The 19221-nt window shown below is 42.8% G+C and overlaps 1 protein-coding gene across 5 annotated transcripts in view; it reads right to left on the bottom strand.

Moving 5' to 3' along the window:
• SNX31 (sorting nexin 31) overlaps positions 1-19221 on the bottom strand; it is a 100778-nt gene that overhangs the window by 55707 nt on the left and 25850 nt on the right. For all 5 annotated transcript variants that reach the window (XM_037803259.1, XM_037803258.1, XM_037803257.1 and 2 more), the window contains exon 4: positions 16169-16233. In XM_037803259.1, the coding sequence (XP_037659187.1) occupies positions 16169-16233 (65 nt within the window). The remainder of the gene's footprint in view (positions 1-16168; positions 16234-19221) is intronic.

The raw sequence follows: 19221 nt of genomic DNA on the forward strand, positions 1-19221 counted from the left end.
TCAGAAAAGAGGTACTCTCCTTCAGCTGGGGGCTGCTACTCCTAAAGCAAATGGCCATTTCTCCAAGGCATGGAGAGAGGCTCTGAGAGAACGAAATTGACAAAGAGAAAAGCAGGGCCTGGGGTAGGGGGTTGGGGTGGGAGCACAGAGGAAGAGGGAATCTGGATCCAGGCAGCCAAACTCTCCTAGACTATCTGTTAAATGAGTATATTTTCCTTATGTGATTTTTCCTTTGCAATCGAAAAAGGCCTAAGGAAGTATTTGAGCTCCACCTTAACCACACTAAGCATTTACTTGTTGAATGCTCTTGGCCTTTTTACTCTTAATTTGTTTAAAGCCAGGTTACATAACTGCTGAGATAAGCTCCTTCAGAGCAGGGATGATGTGGTGAATTTGTTTTAAACAGTGCCCTGTACAAATAGATATCTGAATTCTCTTTGTGCCATACTTATCAAAATAATCCAAGTGAGAGGATAAAATAACTAGGATAGAGGCATCTAAAAAGGAGCATTTAAAAATCGGTTGTATATACAGATAACCTTCCTATCTATCCCACCCTTGCATATTTATCCTATGTAGATTTTAGATGAGATTAAAGGTTTTTATTATGACTAAAGTCTCCAGTTCTTCTGTTTTGACACAGCAACACTGGTCTCAGTTGTGATGACCTACTCTCAGTGAGTAACCTCCACAGCAAGGCAGGCAAAGGGTTAAAGGGCCGCCCAACTCCGTGGCATGGGTTAGGATGAGAAATCAGTTGGCAACTGCCCTTCGTTTGCCTTCCTCCTCCCTCCTTCTAGCACATACTACAGGTTGTCTCACCCAATGAAGTTCTGACTCACATTCTATTTCAATTTTCTCCACTTTCCCCAAGACCCCAACCACTTCTACCCCCTCCCTCATTCCCAGTAGATGACTTCCCCTCCTAGTAAGTCACAGAGAAAACATCAAGATCAGAATATACTCTACTTCCAATCACAAACCTTGGGAAGGGTCTGCAGCCACACCCAACCTTTTTCCTGGTCTGATATTCACTTGAAAAGGTGTCCTTCCTTCACTTGATCCTGGCCCTCCTTCAATGCTCCTTCCTCAAGGACGTGGCTCCCTGGATCACGAAGGCCCCTGTCACCCTACTCCCATCTTCAACCTTTCCTTCTCTACTGGAGGGGAAATTACTCAAGTCCCTCTCATTTTAAGCAGCAGAAAGACAGTGGCTCTGGGTATACCATCTCCAGGAAAAATAATCTAACCAGTTTGACCATGGGGAAAATTTTGTTTACAACACTGCTGTAGGTATGGAAACACTCAGATGGTTAAGGACAACTAAGCACTTTTTTCCTTTTAAAATGATGCAGGTTTAACACCAGGAAAAGTGAAAGTTGTTCAAGAAAGTAAAAGTAATTGTAATGCTACTTGACTTAGCACTAAAAAAAATTTACATATTTTAACAATGAAAATTCTGATATGGATTAATTTCTTTTTTAATTGTGACATAATGAAGTTAGGGAAGTATGGGCAGTCAGTGGATAATGTCTAAAACTTGAAGAACAAGAGACAGTCATAGATGCATATCATTTATTTCCAGATTTTTAAATATCCAATGAAAAAGCCAAAAGATTAGAAAGTCATTGCTTCTAGAAAGATTTTGTTATAGTCCTTTTTAGCCTTATTTTACTTTTAAACTATGAGCATATGTTTCTTTGATTAAAAAAAATTTTTAGAATATAGTAAAAAAAAAGAATATACAATGGCATTAAAAAATCTTTATAATGTATTAAGAGACAAAAGAAAATGTACAACAAATAAAACATTATGGGTTTGGAGTGGTTTTATCTGTATTATCTGAATTTTACTAGAATGTGTTAGTGTATTCTTCATATAATTAATAAAATGTAAAAGCAATTAAAAAAACACAATTGAAGGGGGGAAAACGCAACTTGTTGGAATTGGGATGCATAAGACATAAAACCTCAAATAAGCTGCCATCTTGATGTAGGTGGATTAAGAATCAAAGAGTGCAATTCACACTAGAAAATTGAGAAAATGCATTTATTGTAATGAAATCTTGAAATCCTCCAACATCATGGCTGCCTTAACACATTTTAAAACACATGGTAACTCTTTTCAAATAGAATCTGTTGATATGCTCTCAGGCTGAGAAACGGTGCTAATTCCCTATTCAAGAGAATCCCTACTTGGAGACACCAAGTTTTAAATTTCCATCACACTCAATGATGGGTTCTAATCATTTCTCTACAAAGGAGGAAACATTCTTATGTGGAAATGGAGAAATAGTTACTTCCCAGAGCTCCAAAACATAGCCACGGTGGCAAAACTTCCCAAGTAAAGAAGCTGCCACTTAACCTCCCAGGCTCACAAAAACCACCCCAGAAACCTGCTCAGTTGCCTTTGTAGTTGCACATGGAGCCATTACAATTTAAGAACCAGGAAAATGAAAAACAGGTCTGATTTTGCCTTTTAATAATCCCTTTATCTCTAAGGTATAAGAAAAGGTTAAGTTTAGCTTTCACATAGAGGCAGCACGGAATAGGGGAAATGGCAGCAGAACCAGCTTAAACAGGCCCTGTGGTAAAGGGAAGAGAGAGAATCTGCGCCAGCTCCTTATATGGGAAAGTAACCATGGTTACTGGAATGTAAAGAGATACGGGGTAAAATCAGAGGCAGGAACTCCCAGCAGGAAATTTAAACTGAATGAACTCTCTCGGATAGGCTGTACAATTCAAAATCTCAATGATGGGCTAGTTAGCTCTCTGGGATAGGCTGTAACCTCTGTAGTACCCAGCCAATGGGGAAACAGGGAGGGACCTGTGCATTAGAAACAGGAGATTAAAAGATGGCCATGTTCTTCCTCCCGTGCACCAGCCCACCACGTTTCTGGCTTTGCGCCCTATCTTCCAAGATCGTAAATAAATTCTTTTCTCCTCCAGAACCGAGTGAGTGTTTATTCCCTTACAGGTACCGCTTTATTTCCGACAACTTGGGGGCTCGTCCGGGATCTGGAGCTTCGGAGGGGGACCCCCGAGGTGGACAAAGGGAAGGCGCGCCCCACTGACTGAGTGGTCTCGAACTCCACCATTGGGGGCCCATCTCCAGCAGATACCAGATGCTTGGATCTCCCAGTTGTGGACGAGAAAAAGGGGAAAAGGAAAAGCCTGCCTCTGGTTGACCAGGCAACTCCGTGCATGGACCAAGGTAAGAAAGAGGACTATTAAATATTACATTACCTTGGTGGTTGGGAATTCATGATGAGTCTGGGGCTGATTGTGTGTGACTGAGAGGCACGACATACTGTGCGAAGCGAGTGTGGAGTCCCAATTTGCGGTTCCGTTCTCCCATGAGGGAAAGGGCCAGAGACGGACAAAGCGAAAGGAACTGAGAGAAAGAAGCCCAGACAAGACTCAGAATGGGGAATAGAGGCAGTTGGTCGGCTGGGGAGGAAGAAAAGGAGGCACCTATAGAGTCCCTTGGGGACATCCCTCCAGAGAGTCCACTAGGTAGGATGTTAAAATATTGGACCAATAGCAATCGGACCAAGGGAAAGGACAAAAAGAAAATGATTAAGCATTGTTGTTACGTTTGGACTGAAGAAAGCATTTCACTGCTGGATGTATTCTGGCCAAAGTATGGGACAGAGGAGGACTGGCTCTGTGCCAACCTTGTAACTTATGTTAATGGGAAGAAACCCTTTTCTAAGGAAGACTCTGATTATGCCACGTGCTGGCTAAAGAACAAAAAAACTTCCCTCTATCCTGTGAAAGATAAAAATCCAAACTCAGAAGCTGAGTTAGTAGAATCTAAATCTGGGATCCCTTACTAAGCCTTCCTCCTCCCTACTATTCCCCTTCTCTCCCGGGGCAGAGATTGTTCGAGTCTGAGGACCTAATAAAGTCCACACAGGTTCCAGGGGAACCAGGAGGCCCGTCAGCGCCAACTGCCCCACCAGATATGACCCATCAATGGTTGAGGAAAGAATTAGCACAGTGCAAAAAGGATATACAGAAATTTCCATTTCCAAAAAGTCTTGAAGGAAAGAGAGTAAGGGAACATCACCCCATTGAATCCCTTTACCCATTGAGGGAAGTGCCTATGGGGCCAAAAGAAGTCGGGTATGTAGATGCCCCATTAACGAGTGCAGAAGTAAGGAATTTTAAGAAGGAGATAAAAATCACTAATAGAGGATCCAATGGGGCTGGCTGAGCAAATAGATCAATTCCTAGGCTCTAGCCTATACACGTTGTCCAAACTTATGTCCATATTAAACATCCTCTTTATGAAAGAGGAGAGAGGAGTGGTGAGTGGGGTGGCTATGAAAGAATGGGAAAGGCAACACCTGCCGGGGCAAGGGGTGATGGCAGCAGAGCAAAAATTTCCAAGTACTGACCCCAATTGGAATAATAACAATAAGGAGGATAGGGCACAAATGACAGATCTCAAAGACCTCATTATAGAGGGGATAAAATTGGCCGTACCCAAATCTCAAAATTTGGATAAGGCTTTTGAGGTGAATCAAGAGAAAGATGAGTCCCTCGGCTTATCTGCAAAGATTGAGAGATCAAGTGAGGAAATATTCAGGTATGGACCCTGATGACCCTGTGGCCCAGGGAATGTTAAAGGTCAGCTATGTGAAGGGGTCTTGGCCTGATATTCAGAAAAAGATACAGAAAATAGATGGATGGATGAATAGCCACTGGAGGAGTTATTAAGGGAAGCACAGAAAGTATTTGTAAGAAGGGAAGAAGAAAAGTAAAAGCAACAGGCTAAAGTCATGATGACCACTGTCGACCACTTGGTCAAGAAAAGATTAGAAGCAGGGAATGGAGGAAGCAGACAGAGGCGAGATAAGGGAGTGGGCCAGGATGACTTAAATAAAGGAGCAAGGAGAATGCCAAACTCTGCAGGGTGTTATCACTGTGGAAAACCTGGCCATTTCAAAAGGGAGTGCCCAGGCTTACAGAAGGAGGGTCAAGTTATACCCCTAATGAATTTCGAAGACTAGGAGAGTCAGAGGCTCCTCATCTCAGAAGCCCACTGGGAGCCTTTAGTAAATTTAAAGGTGGGCCCATATCAAGAGGAAATTACATTCTTGGTAGACACTGGAGCAGCTCAATCCTCTGTAAATCATCTTCCAAAGGGGGCCAGGCTCTCTGGCAGTTCCCTCACAGTCTCAGGGATAAAAGGGGAGGGATTTAAAGTTCCCATTCTTGAGCCTACTAACATTTGTTGGGAAAATAATCAAATTATAGCTCTCCTGTTGCATATCCCAGAAGCTGGGAGTAATTTATTAGGAAGGGACCTAATAATACCTATGGGACTAGATTTAGAGGTAAGGAATGGACAGATTGAGGTTTTGGCCCTGCTCACTGAAGAAGATGAAAAGGACATTAAGAAGGAGGTATGGGTAAAAGAAGGAGACAGGGGAGGGTTGCGAATTCCCCCATTTAAAATCAAGTTAAAGAAGGAAGGGGAGGTCGTGTGCCAGAAACAATATCCTATTCCCCCTAAAGGAAGACAGGGACTCCAACCCATCATTGAGGATCTCCTTCGAGATGAACTCTTAGAGACCTGTATGTCCTCTTTTAATACTCCCATTCTCCCCATTCAGAAACCAGATGATAGCTGGAAAATGGTGCAGGACCTAAGGGCCATTAATCAAATTGTCTAGGTTCAACACCTTGTAGTTCCTAATCCTTACACTCTCCTGAGTAAAATCCCCTACCATCATAAGTGGTTTAGTGTAGTAGATTTAAAGGATGCCTTCTGGGCCTGTCCCCTTGATCCAAAAAGTAGAGACCTGTTTGCCTTTGAGTGGGAAGATCCCTTCAGTGGGCAAAAGCAGCAATACAGATGGACAGTCTTACCTCAGGGTTTTACAGAGTCCCCCAGTCTCTTTGGGCAAGAGTTAGAAAGGGTACTGGAAAAATTTCCAATCCCACCTGAGATCACCCTTCTGCAACATGTAGATGATCTATTAATATCGGGTAAAGAAAGGCAAGTGGTGGCTCAAGCTACGAAAAATCTACTGAATTTTTTAGGGGATCAAGGATTAAGGGTATCTAAAAGTAAACTGCAATTTGTAGCAAAGGAAGTACCTAGGTGTTCTAGTTTGCTAATGCTGCAGAATGCAAAACACCAGAAATGGATTGGCTTTTATAAAAAGGGGGTTTATTTGGCTACACAGTTACAGTCTTAAGGCCATAAAGTGTCCAAGGTAACACATCAGTAATCGGGTACCTTCACTGGAGGATGGCCAATGGCATCCGGAAAACCTCTGTTAGCTGGGAAGGCACATGGCTGGCGTCTGCTCCAAAGTTCTGGTTTCAAAATGGCTTTCTCCCAGGATGTTCCTCTCTAGCAAGCTTGCTCCTCTTCAAAACATCACTCACAGCTGCACTGAGTTCCTTCTCTTTGAGTCAGCTCATTTATGGCTCCACTGATCAAGGCCCACCCTGAATGGGTGGGGCCATGCCTCCATGGGAATATCTCATCAGAGTCATCACCCACAGCTGGGTGGGGCATATTCCAAGCAAATCTAATCAGGACCAAAACATCTGTCCCACAAGACTACAAAGATAATGGCATTTGGGGGACACAATACATTCAAACTGGCACACTAGGCCACCTCATAAGTGAAGGAAAAAGAAAAATCCATCCAGAAAGAATCCAGGCCATAATCGAGTTGCCTCTTCCTCAAACAAAAAGAGAACTAAGAAAATTCCTGGGATTGGTAGGGTACTGTAGATTTTGGATAGATTCTTTGGCATCTCAAACTAAGGGGCTATACCAGAAATTACTGGAGGAAGAGCCTGACAATATAGAATGGGAGGAAGTGGAAATAGAGGCTTTAAATGAGCTCAAGCAGGCACTGGTGCAAGCCCCTGTTCTAGCGCTTCCTTCCCTCGAGAAACCCTTTCACCTGTTTGTTACAGTAGATAAGGGAACGGCTTTAGGTGTCCTAACCCAAATCTGGGGAGGCCAAAGAAGGCCCGAAGCTTTCCTTTCAAAGGTTTTAGATCCAGTCTCTAGGGGGTGGCATGGGTATGTTAAAGCCATTGCAGTAACTCCCCTTTTAGTAGAAGAAAGCAGGAAGTTGACTTTGGGAGGGGCATTAGCAGTTAGTACCCCTCATCAAGTGAGGACTATTCTGTCTCAAAGGGCAGGGAAATGGTTGACTGATTCCCGAATCCTGAAATATGAGGCAATCCTAATGGAAAAAGATGACTTGGTTTTGACAACAGATCATAGCCTAAACCCAGCCTCCTTCCTCTGGAAGGGGCCTGAACAAGTAGAGACCCCTGAGCATGACTGTTTAAACCTAATTGAATACCAAACCCGAGTCTGACCTGACCTAAGGGATCTTCCCCTGCACTTGTGGGAAAGATTGTTCATAGATGGATCCTCTAAAGTCCTAGAAGGAGAAAGGCACAATGGCTATGCAATTGTAGATGGGGTAACTTGTGAAGTGAAAGAAGCTAGCTGACTGCCCAATAAGTGGTCAGCTCAAACTTGTGAGTTGTATGCACTAAATCAAGCCCTCAAATTATTAGAGGGAAAGGATGGTACAATATACACCAACTCTAAGTATGCCTTTGGGGTAGTCCACACCTTTGGAAAGATCTGGGAAGATAGGGGATTAATCAACAGCAAAGGAAAAGAACTGGTTCATGGAGAATTGGTGAAACAAGGATTAACCAATCTACTCTTACCTAGAGAAATATCAGTGGTGCATATAAATGGACATCAGAAGGGCCCTACTTTTGAGGCAAAAGGCAATAGGTTAGCTGATGAGAAGGCTAACGAGGCCTCTCTATGTCCCCCTTTAAAAATAATGGTCCTGATACCCTCTATCCCTGAAGAGTCTGGGGTCCCTACATTCTCTGCCAAAGGAGTAAAGGAGCTGGAACAGTTAGGAGCAACCTTAAATGATCAGGGGAAACGGTTTCTCGCAGATGGCAGACAAATGTTGAATAAACAAATAATGAGGGAGGCATTAGCAGTCCTACACCAGGGGAGTCATTGGGGCGTACAAGCCATGTGTGATGTAGTACTTAGACAATTTGGATGTGTAGGCCTTTATATAGTTGCTAAACAAATACATGAGCGGTGCATAATTTGTCAGAAGATTAATAAAAAGTCTTGGGAAAACAGGTACAAGGGGGAAGAGAGCCAGGCCTGAGACCATTCCAGGGCATTCAAGTTGATTACACTGAAATGCCCCCAATACGTCTTTTAAAGTACATTGTGGTAATTGGAGACCACCTCACTGGATGGGTGGAAGCCTACCCTCTATCCTCAGCTACAGCACTGGGAAACTCTAAAGTCATCCTTGAACAAATCATTCCCCATTATGGGTTAGTAGAAAATATAGACTCTGACAATGGCAGTCACTTTACCTCCCACGTGTTGCAGAATGTCATGAGAAGCCTGGGTGTCACTTGGGACTTCCACACACCCTGGCATCCACCATCCTCTGGGAAAGTGGAAAGAATGAATCAAAAGGTTACCTTGGATCAAGTGCTTACCTATAGCTCGTCTAAGAATCAGAACTGCCCCTAGAAAAGAACTGGGAAATTCCCTTTATGAAGTGCTTTTTGCTTTGCCTTTCCCCAGGAGGACTGGAGAGCTCACCTCCCTAGATATGAAGGATCTTTTCCTTAAGAATTATATACTGGCCTTGTCTTCTACTCTATCATCTCTCAGGCACTGTGGATTGCTGGGTCAAACCTCGCCTCTTGAATTTGCTGCCCATCGACATCAGCCCGGCAGCTGGGTTCTGATCCAGTCACGGAGAGAATCCAAACTTCAACCGATCTGGGGGGTCCCTATCAAGTCTTGCTGATGACTGAGACGGCAGTCCGAACAGCAGAAAGAGGCTGGACTCATTACACACGAGTAAAGGGACCAGTGCCTGAACCAGACGATAAGTATCCAGCAACTCAACCTAAATCCTGGAAAGTGACTCCCACCTCAGATCCCCTAAGGATCACTCTAAATAGGCAACAATTGAAAGAACATACTAGGAGGGAGGGAGGGCTGGATTAAACCCTGTGTTTGCATTGTGCTCTGTGTATAGCTTAATCATGAAATTGCTTGTACTGATCATAATGTTCCATATTCAAGGAGTAACAGGTTCTGCTAAGCTGGTTATAAGTGCAGCCAAAGGCTTAGAGTCCCAAACTGTAAAATTTGAAATTTGTCAAGTAATTAGCTGTAAAAATCTAAAACATCAGTGACAGCTAAGGGAGGAATATAAGCATTTATGTAAGCAGACTGTTCAAATAGCAAGATTGTTGGGGGGCGAACATTTGAGAGTATAACTTACGAGTCACCTGACCCCTGTTATTCTTGGAACACAGTATGAGGGATGGGTCTCACCCAGGTTGGAGGGAAAACCATTAAGGGAAACTTGGCTGGAGTCTAACTCTCCAGTTCAAATTGACCCCAAGGTCATTAGAATACTTAAGGCCAAAGACTTAAAGCAGACCACAGAAATAGAGACAGGTTATGAAATACAAATGCCTGGGTAGAATGGGTCAAATATACCATCCAGAGTCTAAACAGAAGCGACTGTTATGCTTGTGCAACCAGACAACCCACTGCTCAGATTGTGCCCTTCCCCTTGGGAATGAAAAAGCATGAAAGGGAGTTTAAATGTATAACACTCCTCTTTCAAAATGCTACTCCTGGTGAAAGTTGTAGTACGTTGTCCTCCCTTTTCCCTCCAGTCCAGAAGGGAAGTGTCAAGGCCATACCAGCTTCTTCCTTGGTCCTGGAAACCACTCTACCTGTCTCTCCAGATGGGAAGAAGGGCTCCAGGATCTTGGTACCATGGCTTTGTGTACACAAGTGTGGAATGTGAGCAAGGTTAGTACTGGCAACTTCTCCAGCCTAACTATACACCAAGCAGACCTCTGGTGGTACTGTGGGAAGGGTGTCCTCTGGCCAACACTACCTGAAAAGTGGGGAGGAACCTGTGCTCTGGTTCAATTGGCTATCTCATTCACCTTGGCATTTGAAAGTAAAGAGAAGGTACCAACCCAAGGCAAAGGAGAAAAGAGAAATGTACAAATTGTTCCTGGTTCCTTCAATGGAAGAATTTATGTAGATAGTATAGGGGTTCCCCAGGAAGTTCCTAATGAGTTTAAAGCTAGAAATCAAGTAGCTGCAGGATTTGAATCGTTCTTATTCTGTTGGGTCACCATCAATAAAAATGTGGATCATCAGCTAAGATTTATCAGCTATACCAGGGATGCCATTAAGGGAATAGCAGAACAATTAGATGCCACTAGCCGAATGGCATGGGAAAACAGAATGCCCCTAGACATGATGCTAGGTGAAAAAGGAGGTGTCTGTGCTATAGTTGGGGGAAGTTGTTGCACATTCATCCCCAATAATACAGCACCCGATGGAACTATCACCAAAGCTCTACAAGGCTTAACAGCCTTATTTCAGAAACTAGCAAAAAATTCTATCATTGACAACCAACTCACTGAATGGTTGGAAAATTGGTTCGAGAAATGGAAAGGAATTGCAACGTCTATTTTAATTTTCCTTATCATTCCAGCCAGAATGTTTGCAGCAGCTGGGTGCTACATCATCCTGTGTGCCCAGAGGCTAAGAGACCCATCAAAACCACTCTAATCAAGAATCTCAGCAGAACGATCTATACCACCCATAAGAAGAAAGATCCCTTTGATGAGGAATGTGAAAAAGCTCTTAGCAAATTTGAGAATATAAAATGTGAAAACTAAAAAGATTTAAAAAAGAAAGAGGAGGGAATCTGTAAGAAAGGGTTAAGTTTAACTTTCACATTGAGGCAGCATGGAATAGGGAAAATGGCAGCAGAACCAGCTTCAACAGGCCCTGTGGTAAAGGGAAGAGAGAGAGAATCCGAGCCAGCTCCTTACATGGGAAAGTAACCATGGTTACTGGAATGTAAAGAAATATGGGGTAAAATCAGAGGCAGGAACTCCCAGCAGGAAATTTAAACTGAATGAACTCTCTGGGATAGGCTGTACAATTCAAAATCTCAACGATGGGCTAGTTAGCTCTCCCAGATAGGCTGTAACCTCTGTAGTACCCAGCCAACGGGGAAACGGGGGAGGGACCTGCACATTAGGAATAGATTAAAAGATCGCCATGTTCTTCTTCCTGCACACCAGTCCACCACATTTCTGGCTGTGCGCCCTATCTTGCAAGATCGTAAATAAATTCTTTTCTCCTCCAGAACTGAGTGAGCATTTATTCCCTTACAGGTACCACTTTATTTCTGACATAAGGTAACCCCAAGGCAAAATCCAGACTGTAGTAAGTCAAAGGGGTCTAAACACCCAAGTCTAGGGGTCTAGATACTCAACATGGGGGATGGAGTAGGCCACCGCCATTCTAGAAATATCTCAAAACATCAGTAGAGCAGGGGCTCTGCGTCCAGCCTCCCTGGGCTCAGATCCCAGTTCTTCCACTTATTTCACATGTGCCCATGGACTAGTTACTTAACCTGAAAAATAACAGCACCTTCCACAATAAGCTGTGAGGAATAAGTGAGATGCTGACAGAAAGCCCTGGGTCTGGCACAGATTAAATGACCAAAATTTAGAGAGGCAAAACCCCTCTCATTATGGCAGCTCAGCTTTGGTCATCCTCGGCAGAGGTTTCCCTGGGAAGGGCTCCTGAATGGTGGTGTATGTCCTTCTCCGGAGGCAGGAGAGGTCCCACTGGGCCTATGAACATGATTATTTGGTGATCACCACTTGAAAGCTGCAGACTGCTGCCTTTATCAGATGCAGTGAAAATATCCCGGTGGGGTCTGTGCAGTTCTGAGGTGGGGAAATGGCCTAATCCTTGCTCCATGGGTGCCCTTTACGGTCTGGCAAATCTTCTCAGCACTCACTGCTCATTCGAGTCCCCCCAGCACCCTACCACCCCTGCTAGGAGCTATCCTGCTGCAAGATCAGCTTCTCTTCTATATATACTGCCATCTGTTTACTGCCAGGAGATGACACTGGCCCTGAAGAGTGGTCAGGGGAAGGTCTACTGGCAGCTGAGGCAGCTTCACTCCTAAGAATAAGGGATCACCATTTCCTTTTCATTAGATCAGGCCTGAGTCTCCCAGGTTATGTTACAATGTTCCCTCCCTGCCCACCCTGAAACCTTAAAATAGTCCTTCAGATGTCACTGAAAGTCTTCCTGACAAGGTACCCTGCTCCAGGTTGCCCAGATACACACTCATCCCACGGCAGTGCCTGCCAGCCTTTTCACATCAGGCCTTACTTAGAAAATGATAATATTTCTACTGGACACTGGGGGAAGTGGGTGCAAAGCTGTTGGAGGTGGCTGGGCCCGGAAAAGCCATTCCAGGCCTGAGGGGATGAAATTCTTGGCACACCTCTAACCCCCTCGAGCACAGTACACTTGTCCTGTATCAGAGGGCTCCTTATATTTATTGACCTCTCCAGTGACTTTTCCGTCTCCCCAAAAGGCAGTAAAGACTGTGAGCCAGGTGGATGCTGTTAACTGATGTCTGCCTGTCAATTATCAAAGATAACTGAATGTATGAAGAACAAATGAGAGAATAAAACATTATAGGGCACAATGAACACAGGACAACCTTCCTGATTTCAATGTAATTTCCTTTTCAAAATCATCATGTAAACCTCCTGTATCAAAACCTTCAGGAGTAAAGTTATCTTTGTCCTGCCCTCCTCTTTGAGGCAAACAGGAAACAATTAGAAGGCAGAACACCGTCTTTGAAGAAACTTGGAAACGGTCCTGAGCCTGAAGTACTGGGTGTTAGGGGGCTGCTGAGCCCAGTGAAAATTGAAACTGGTCAGGAAGAGGGAAGTAGGAGTTTCAAGGTGCTGCAGGATCAAGAAACGCACAAGCTGTTTTAAAGCAGTTAATTGTGGGTGACTCTGTTTGTCTGGGGCACAAGTCTGGGCCCCATCTGACACCACACAGTGGCAGGGGAGGCAAAAGAAATGTGCAGACACGCCATCCTTACAAAAAAGCAGTCTCTCAGCACTGCAGGGAAGAGAAAAAGGGACTGGCATCAGTAGCTATAGTGAGCACTTCCCAAGTGTTGATGTTGCCAGACAATATTTAAGTGTTTTAAGGGTATTAGTTCATTCAATCCTCAGAACAACCCTGTCAGACAAGGGCTATTCTCACCATTCTACAGACAGGGATATTGAGATACAAGGAGGCTAAGTAAATTGCCCCAAGTCATACAAATAGTAAGTATGGCAGCCAAGATTTGAACCTAGGCCATCCCACTCCAGAGCCTGCACTCTTAACCACTAAGCCACTTCTGGAGCTGCTGATCATGAGAGTGGAAGGGTTGCACATGCTACATCATAACATGAGCAACTGCTAGACAGTCAGCTCAGGCCTTAGGGCAGAGTGTTAGTGAAAAGGTGCTCAGAAACCAGAGACAACATCCAGAAATACGGTAGACAAAATGATTCAAGTGACTCAAGGACCCGCAAACCCTACACATCAGCAAAGAGCCGACATTCTCTTTCAAAGATGAGTGATGACCTGAAAAGAATTAGCAAGGGACCTATGTGAAAATCCTGGAAGAAAGGAAGAAAGGTGACCAAGTGGAGGCAAAAAATATATACACCAGAAAAATTATGCTACTAAACAGATGAAAACAATGAATATATTGAAAAAAATCATGCTTCTCTGAACTAAGCCCTTAAAGAACAGGTAAAGTCTTCAAGAAGGAAGATAACAAAAAGATAAGAACAAACCTGACAGAGTGCTGGAAAGAAGTGGAAGACAAAATAAAACCATTACAAAAGCCAAGAGAAGAAGCAAGAAGAGACCTCAAGATAAGGATTCCATATAAAGTGAGAAAGGTAAAATACTAAGAGGTCTAAAACTGGATAAAAATCTTTCAAATTATCAGGGAAAGAAAGACACACAAAATAAGACTCCAAAGCGCCGGTACTCAGTGAAAAGCTTTTAAAAAGCATTAAAAGCAAAAACCATAATGCACACAAAAAAGATGACAAAACTAAGGTTAAACTTACCTCTATGTACTGATACAGAATGATCTGCCAGATGCAAATTTTAGGAAATAAGGTACAGAAAGTGTGTAGAGTAAGCTGATTATTTCTAACACAAAAAGGATATCACCTTGTACCTAACACCATTCTTCAATAAAAAGAACCAGGGCTCCCTGGAGAAATGGCTGATTCTAGAAATGGGCAGGAAATATATAAGATGAGCCTGGAGCATCTTGTGGTGCCAGGAAATAAGGAAATTCTAAAAACAAAAACAAAAAAACACACAATCATGGGAGCATGTCAAAGGGACAAAGGAACCAACTGGAAGAGCTTCCAAAGGCCAAAGCTCCAACAATTCAAGCAATGAAATACATAAAGCAAAGGGGGCATAAATCCCCACTCTAAAGTGTGGATGCATTTAGTGACTTCCTTCCAAAGAGTACAGTATGGGAAGAGGGGAAGTAACTGTACAGTGGAGAAACCTGACAAACACTGAGTCAGTCAGGGGATCAAGGTCAGCATCAGCAGTGATAAGTCCTGTTGATAATACGTTCCCTTGCTATGATATGATGAGGATGGCGCTTGGTATATCTGGTCGTCTTCTCCCAAACCCATAACCCCAGTCTAATCATGAGAAAAACATCAGAGAAATTCCAGTTGAGGTCCATCCTACAAAATTTCCAACTAATACGCTTCAAAACTCTCAAGGTCATTAAAATTTTTACAAGAAAAATCTCGGAAACTGTCACAGCCAAGAGGAACCTAAGGAGAGCATGCCAACCAAAGGTAATATGATATCCTGGATGGGAGCCTGGAACAGAGAAAGATATTAGGAAAAAACTGAGAAAATCTGAATAAAGTGTGAACTTTAGTCAATAATAATGTGTCCATACTGCTTCATTAATTGTAGCAAATGTACCATATGGATATAACATGTTAATATTGGGGGAAATTGGGTTCAGGGTATATGGGAACTGTCTGTACTATCTTCTCAAATTTTCTGTAAATCTAAAACTACCCTAAAAAATGAAGTCTACTTTTAAAGTTAAGAAAGGGCTATGTATACATATATAACTGTCTATGCTCAGAAAGTGTGCAGAAAGAACACACATTAAACTGCAAACAACAGTTGTCCCTGAGGAGGAGGACTCGGGTCTCTGGTAGGAAGCAAAGTTACTTACTGTAGTACACCTCTTTGAGCTGTTCAAACACACCACTACCACCAACACCATTTATAGTTTTTAAACCATCAAGTGTATCTGAAACTATGAATCACTATACAGCAGGAGACTCTAGGACCATTTCTCAGATTGAGTGGGTCAATATATCAACACACCTGAGCCATCGTATAAACGAAATGTTGGTTATCAAACAACATTGCTCTAGTTTTACAAATCTGATCCAGGTATCATTCCTTCCCTAGATAGGAAACCAGCTCAGTAATACCCTATTGTTGTAGACCTGTAATCCTTTCACTCAGCTGAGCACATACAGGCAGGCAGAAAAATGTTCTCGTAGGAACAATGAGAATGAGTGATGTGCTAAACAAATGGACTCTGTGGAGTTTCTGCCTGTAGGGGCAGTGGCCAGTGGTTCTCCAGAACAACAAAGGAAAGGGAGTTGCCTTGTGTGATTCTGTTTAGGCTGAATTTTTTCCATGACCCATTTTCAGTAAAATTAAGAGCAGAGAATATACAAGTAATAGCTAGCATTGCCCACTGTTCTGATGTCTTTATTGTGGCACCCTTGGGAATCTCAGCTACAGAACTGGGGTCACAGTTGTTGTGGGATTCCTTAAAGATAAAAACCATAGTTCTTTTTCCACATTCTAAGGATCTCTTCCTCACGGCCAGCTTGGAGATGTACGATGCTTAGGATACAAAAAAAAACAGTATCCGTTTACTTAAAATGAACCAAAGTTGGGTAGCACAACTTCACTTTCCACCTAGAATCTAAACTTCTGAAAGAACAAAATAGAAACAATTTTCTAATCTACTTCAAGTGAACATATTTTATCCAAGAGTCCAAGCTCAGTGGAATTGCTGGTCAGAACCATACACGTGCATCCTCCACCCCTCACATTAAGTAAGAGACATGTTCTGCAGAGAAATAAGGGCCTCATTAAAGAAGAGCAAGCTTACCAGCTGTAACAGTTTTAAAAAATCAACGAAGACATCACTTCTCAACACGTTTGGGTCCATGGGTACTGAAAAACATGGACAGCAGCTGGGTTAGCATGGGTTGGGCCTATGCTATTAAAACACAGTTTTCGTTTGCTAAGCTGCTCAAAAAAGATGCCATGAAATGCGTTGGCTTTAACTATGGGAACTTATTAGCTTACACACTTACCGTTTTGAAGCCATGAAAATGTCCAAATCAAGGCATCATCAAGATGATGCCTTCCTCCTGAAGACCAGCTGCCAGCATTCCTTGGCTCCTCTGTCACAAGACAAGGCACTTGATGGTGTCTGCTGGTCTGTCCCTTCTCTTCCAGGTTTCGTGCTTTCACAGCTTCTTGCTTCATGGCTTTCTCTGTCTCTCTTTGTATTCATCTGGTTTATAAAGGACTCCAGTAAAAGGATCAAGACCCACCCTGGGCCATGCCTTAACCGAAGCAACTTAATGAAAATGTCCTACTTACATGGGTTTATACCCACAGGAATGGATTAGCTTTAAGAACATGATTTTCTGGGGCACACACAGTTTCAAACCACCATAATCACTCTGCTCCCCAGGGAGCTCTCCATGCCTTGCCAGCACATTGTTGCCTCCTTGAAGGAGGTAGAGCTTGTCACTTCTCAAATACACGAAAATCCACAGAGCTTGCCTCCTACAGGCAGCCGTGACAATGGATGACTGTGTTCCTAGAAATCTCACTTTATTTATGCATAAGTTCAAGCATACATCTTACTTTCCTAACAGGAGATAATGAAATTAATGTGAAGAAGCAAAAAGATCTTAAAATTGGATGTCAATGAATGTCAATATTATTCCATAGAGCAGCTGTTAAGCCGAAAGAGTTCTGACCTCAATAGAGATATGAATAAAGTAGATCTGCTTAGGACTAAGGCAAATCAGACTAAAGGGTAAAGGATGATATTGACTGTGCTTTAAAGCTTAAACTTCTGTGTGAGACCAAAGGAAGAGACGTTTACTTGGTGCAAAATCTATGTTTTTTTGTAGCACATTATATAATTTAACTTGCATGGTAAGTTTATTCAACAACATAATTACAGGGAACCTTGAATAGGGGGTGTGATCTGGTTGGTTTGTACAGTCAGCATGAAGCCCTGATACATCCCAGAGTAATTTGGGCAGAGAATAAAAAGTATTTGAAAAGCCACCTTGAGGGACTGGGGAAAAATGTGGTAGCATTAAACTTCCCCACCTGGGGAATTCCTAATATTCTTGCAAGCATTAGGACTACCAATTTAGTAGGCTGAGCCCTCGATCTTGGGGCTTGCCCTTCTGAAGCTTGTTACTGCAAAGGAAGGCTAAGCCTACTTACAATTGTGCCTAAGAGTCACCCCCAGAGAACCTCTTTTGTTACTCAGATGTGGCCACTCGCCCTAAACTAACTCTGCAGGTAAACTCACTGCCCTCCCTGCTACATGGGACATGACTCCCAGGGGTGTAAATCTTCCTGGCAATGTGGGATATTATTCCCAGGGCTAAGCCTGGACCTGGCATTGCAGGATTGAGAAAGCCTTCTGGACAAAAAGCGGGAAGATAAATTAAACAAAATAAAGTTTCAGTGGCCGAGAGATTTCAAATAGAGTTGAGAGGTCACTCTGGAGGTTATTCTTATACATTATACAGATATCCCTTTTTAGTTTTTAGTGTATTAGAATAGTTAGAAGGAAATACCTGAAACTGTTGAACTGCAACCCAGTAGCCTTGATTTTTGAAGATGACTATATAACTATGTAGCTTACACAGTGTGACTGTGTGATTGTAAAAACCTTGTGGCTCACACTCCCTTTATCCAGTTTATGGACAGATGGGTAGAAAAATGGGAACAAAAATTAAATGAATAATTGGGGGGATGAGGGGGATGGAATATTTTGGGTGTTCTTCTTTACATGCATTTTTATTTTTATTTATTTATTTTTTTGGAGTAATGAAAATGTTCAAAAATTGATTTTGGTGATGAATGCACAACTAGATGATATGTGAACAACTAATGGTACACTGTGGATGATTGTAGCGTATGCAAATATATCTCAATAAAACTGTATTGAAAACACAAATTTTGGATCTAGATCCCAGGTTAGCAACACCTTTGGCAATTTGAAATTTTTAAATCAACCAAGAAACATTGATTGAGAGCACATTAAAAATGCAGGCAGCTATCAATGGGTTACAAAAGAAGTGATGATAAGGCAGAGAGATTTAAGATATTTTATTTAGCAAAATATCCCCCTTGGTATTAAAGCTTCACTCATATCCAGGTGCTTTTGCCAGGAGCAGAAACTTCCACCTGAGAACTCCAAACACACATGTGATAAATTGAATCATGTAACCCACCAAAAGCATGTTCTTAATCTTAATCTGTGTTCCTGTGGGTGTGAACCCATTTGTTAGATTGTGTTATCAGCTAAGGTGTGGACTCATCTGTGGATAGTATCTTCTAAGATCCAAACTGAATCAGGGTGGGCCATAATCCTATTAATGGAGGCCTTATAAAGAGACATCAGAAGTCAGAGAAAGCCACAGGAAGAGGCCAAGGAGTCCATGGCAGCCAGAATAGCAGACGGGGAGACAGAGAACGCCACATGGTGGGAGGCGGAAACACGAGCCAGAACCTGGACACTGCATCCTTCAAGGAGGAAGCATGGCCTTGCCAACATCTTGATTTTTGGACTTCTAGGTTCCCAATCCATAAGCCAAGAAACTCCTATTGTTAAGCCCACCCACTGTGTGGCAGCTGTCAAAGCAGCCCAAGCAAACTCAGACAACATGCATTAAGCGCTTCGTGATTGATTGCTCCTTTCTCATCTCCCTTTTCACCAGTCCTCTCCTGGACACCACACTTTAGCTAAAATTATGTAGTTAAACTTACTAAATCTGTGTTGTTTCTTTTTTCTTTTAATTGCTGTTTTGAATTTCATCAAATAACCTCTACCAGTATTCAAAAGTAGCACTGACTGAGGTCATTTTGGGCTGCACCTTTCCCAAACAATGGTAAGTTTTT

This window comes from Choloepus didactylus, chromosome 14, assembly GCF_015220235.1.
Source record: "Choloepus didactylus isolate mChoDid1 chromosome 14, mChoDid1.pri, whole genome shotgun sequence".
In the NCBI taxonomy this organism is placed as follows: Eukaryota; Metazoa; Chordata; class Mammalia; order Pilosa; family Megalonychidae; genus Choloepus; species Choloepus didactylus.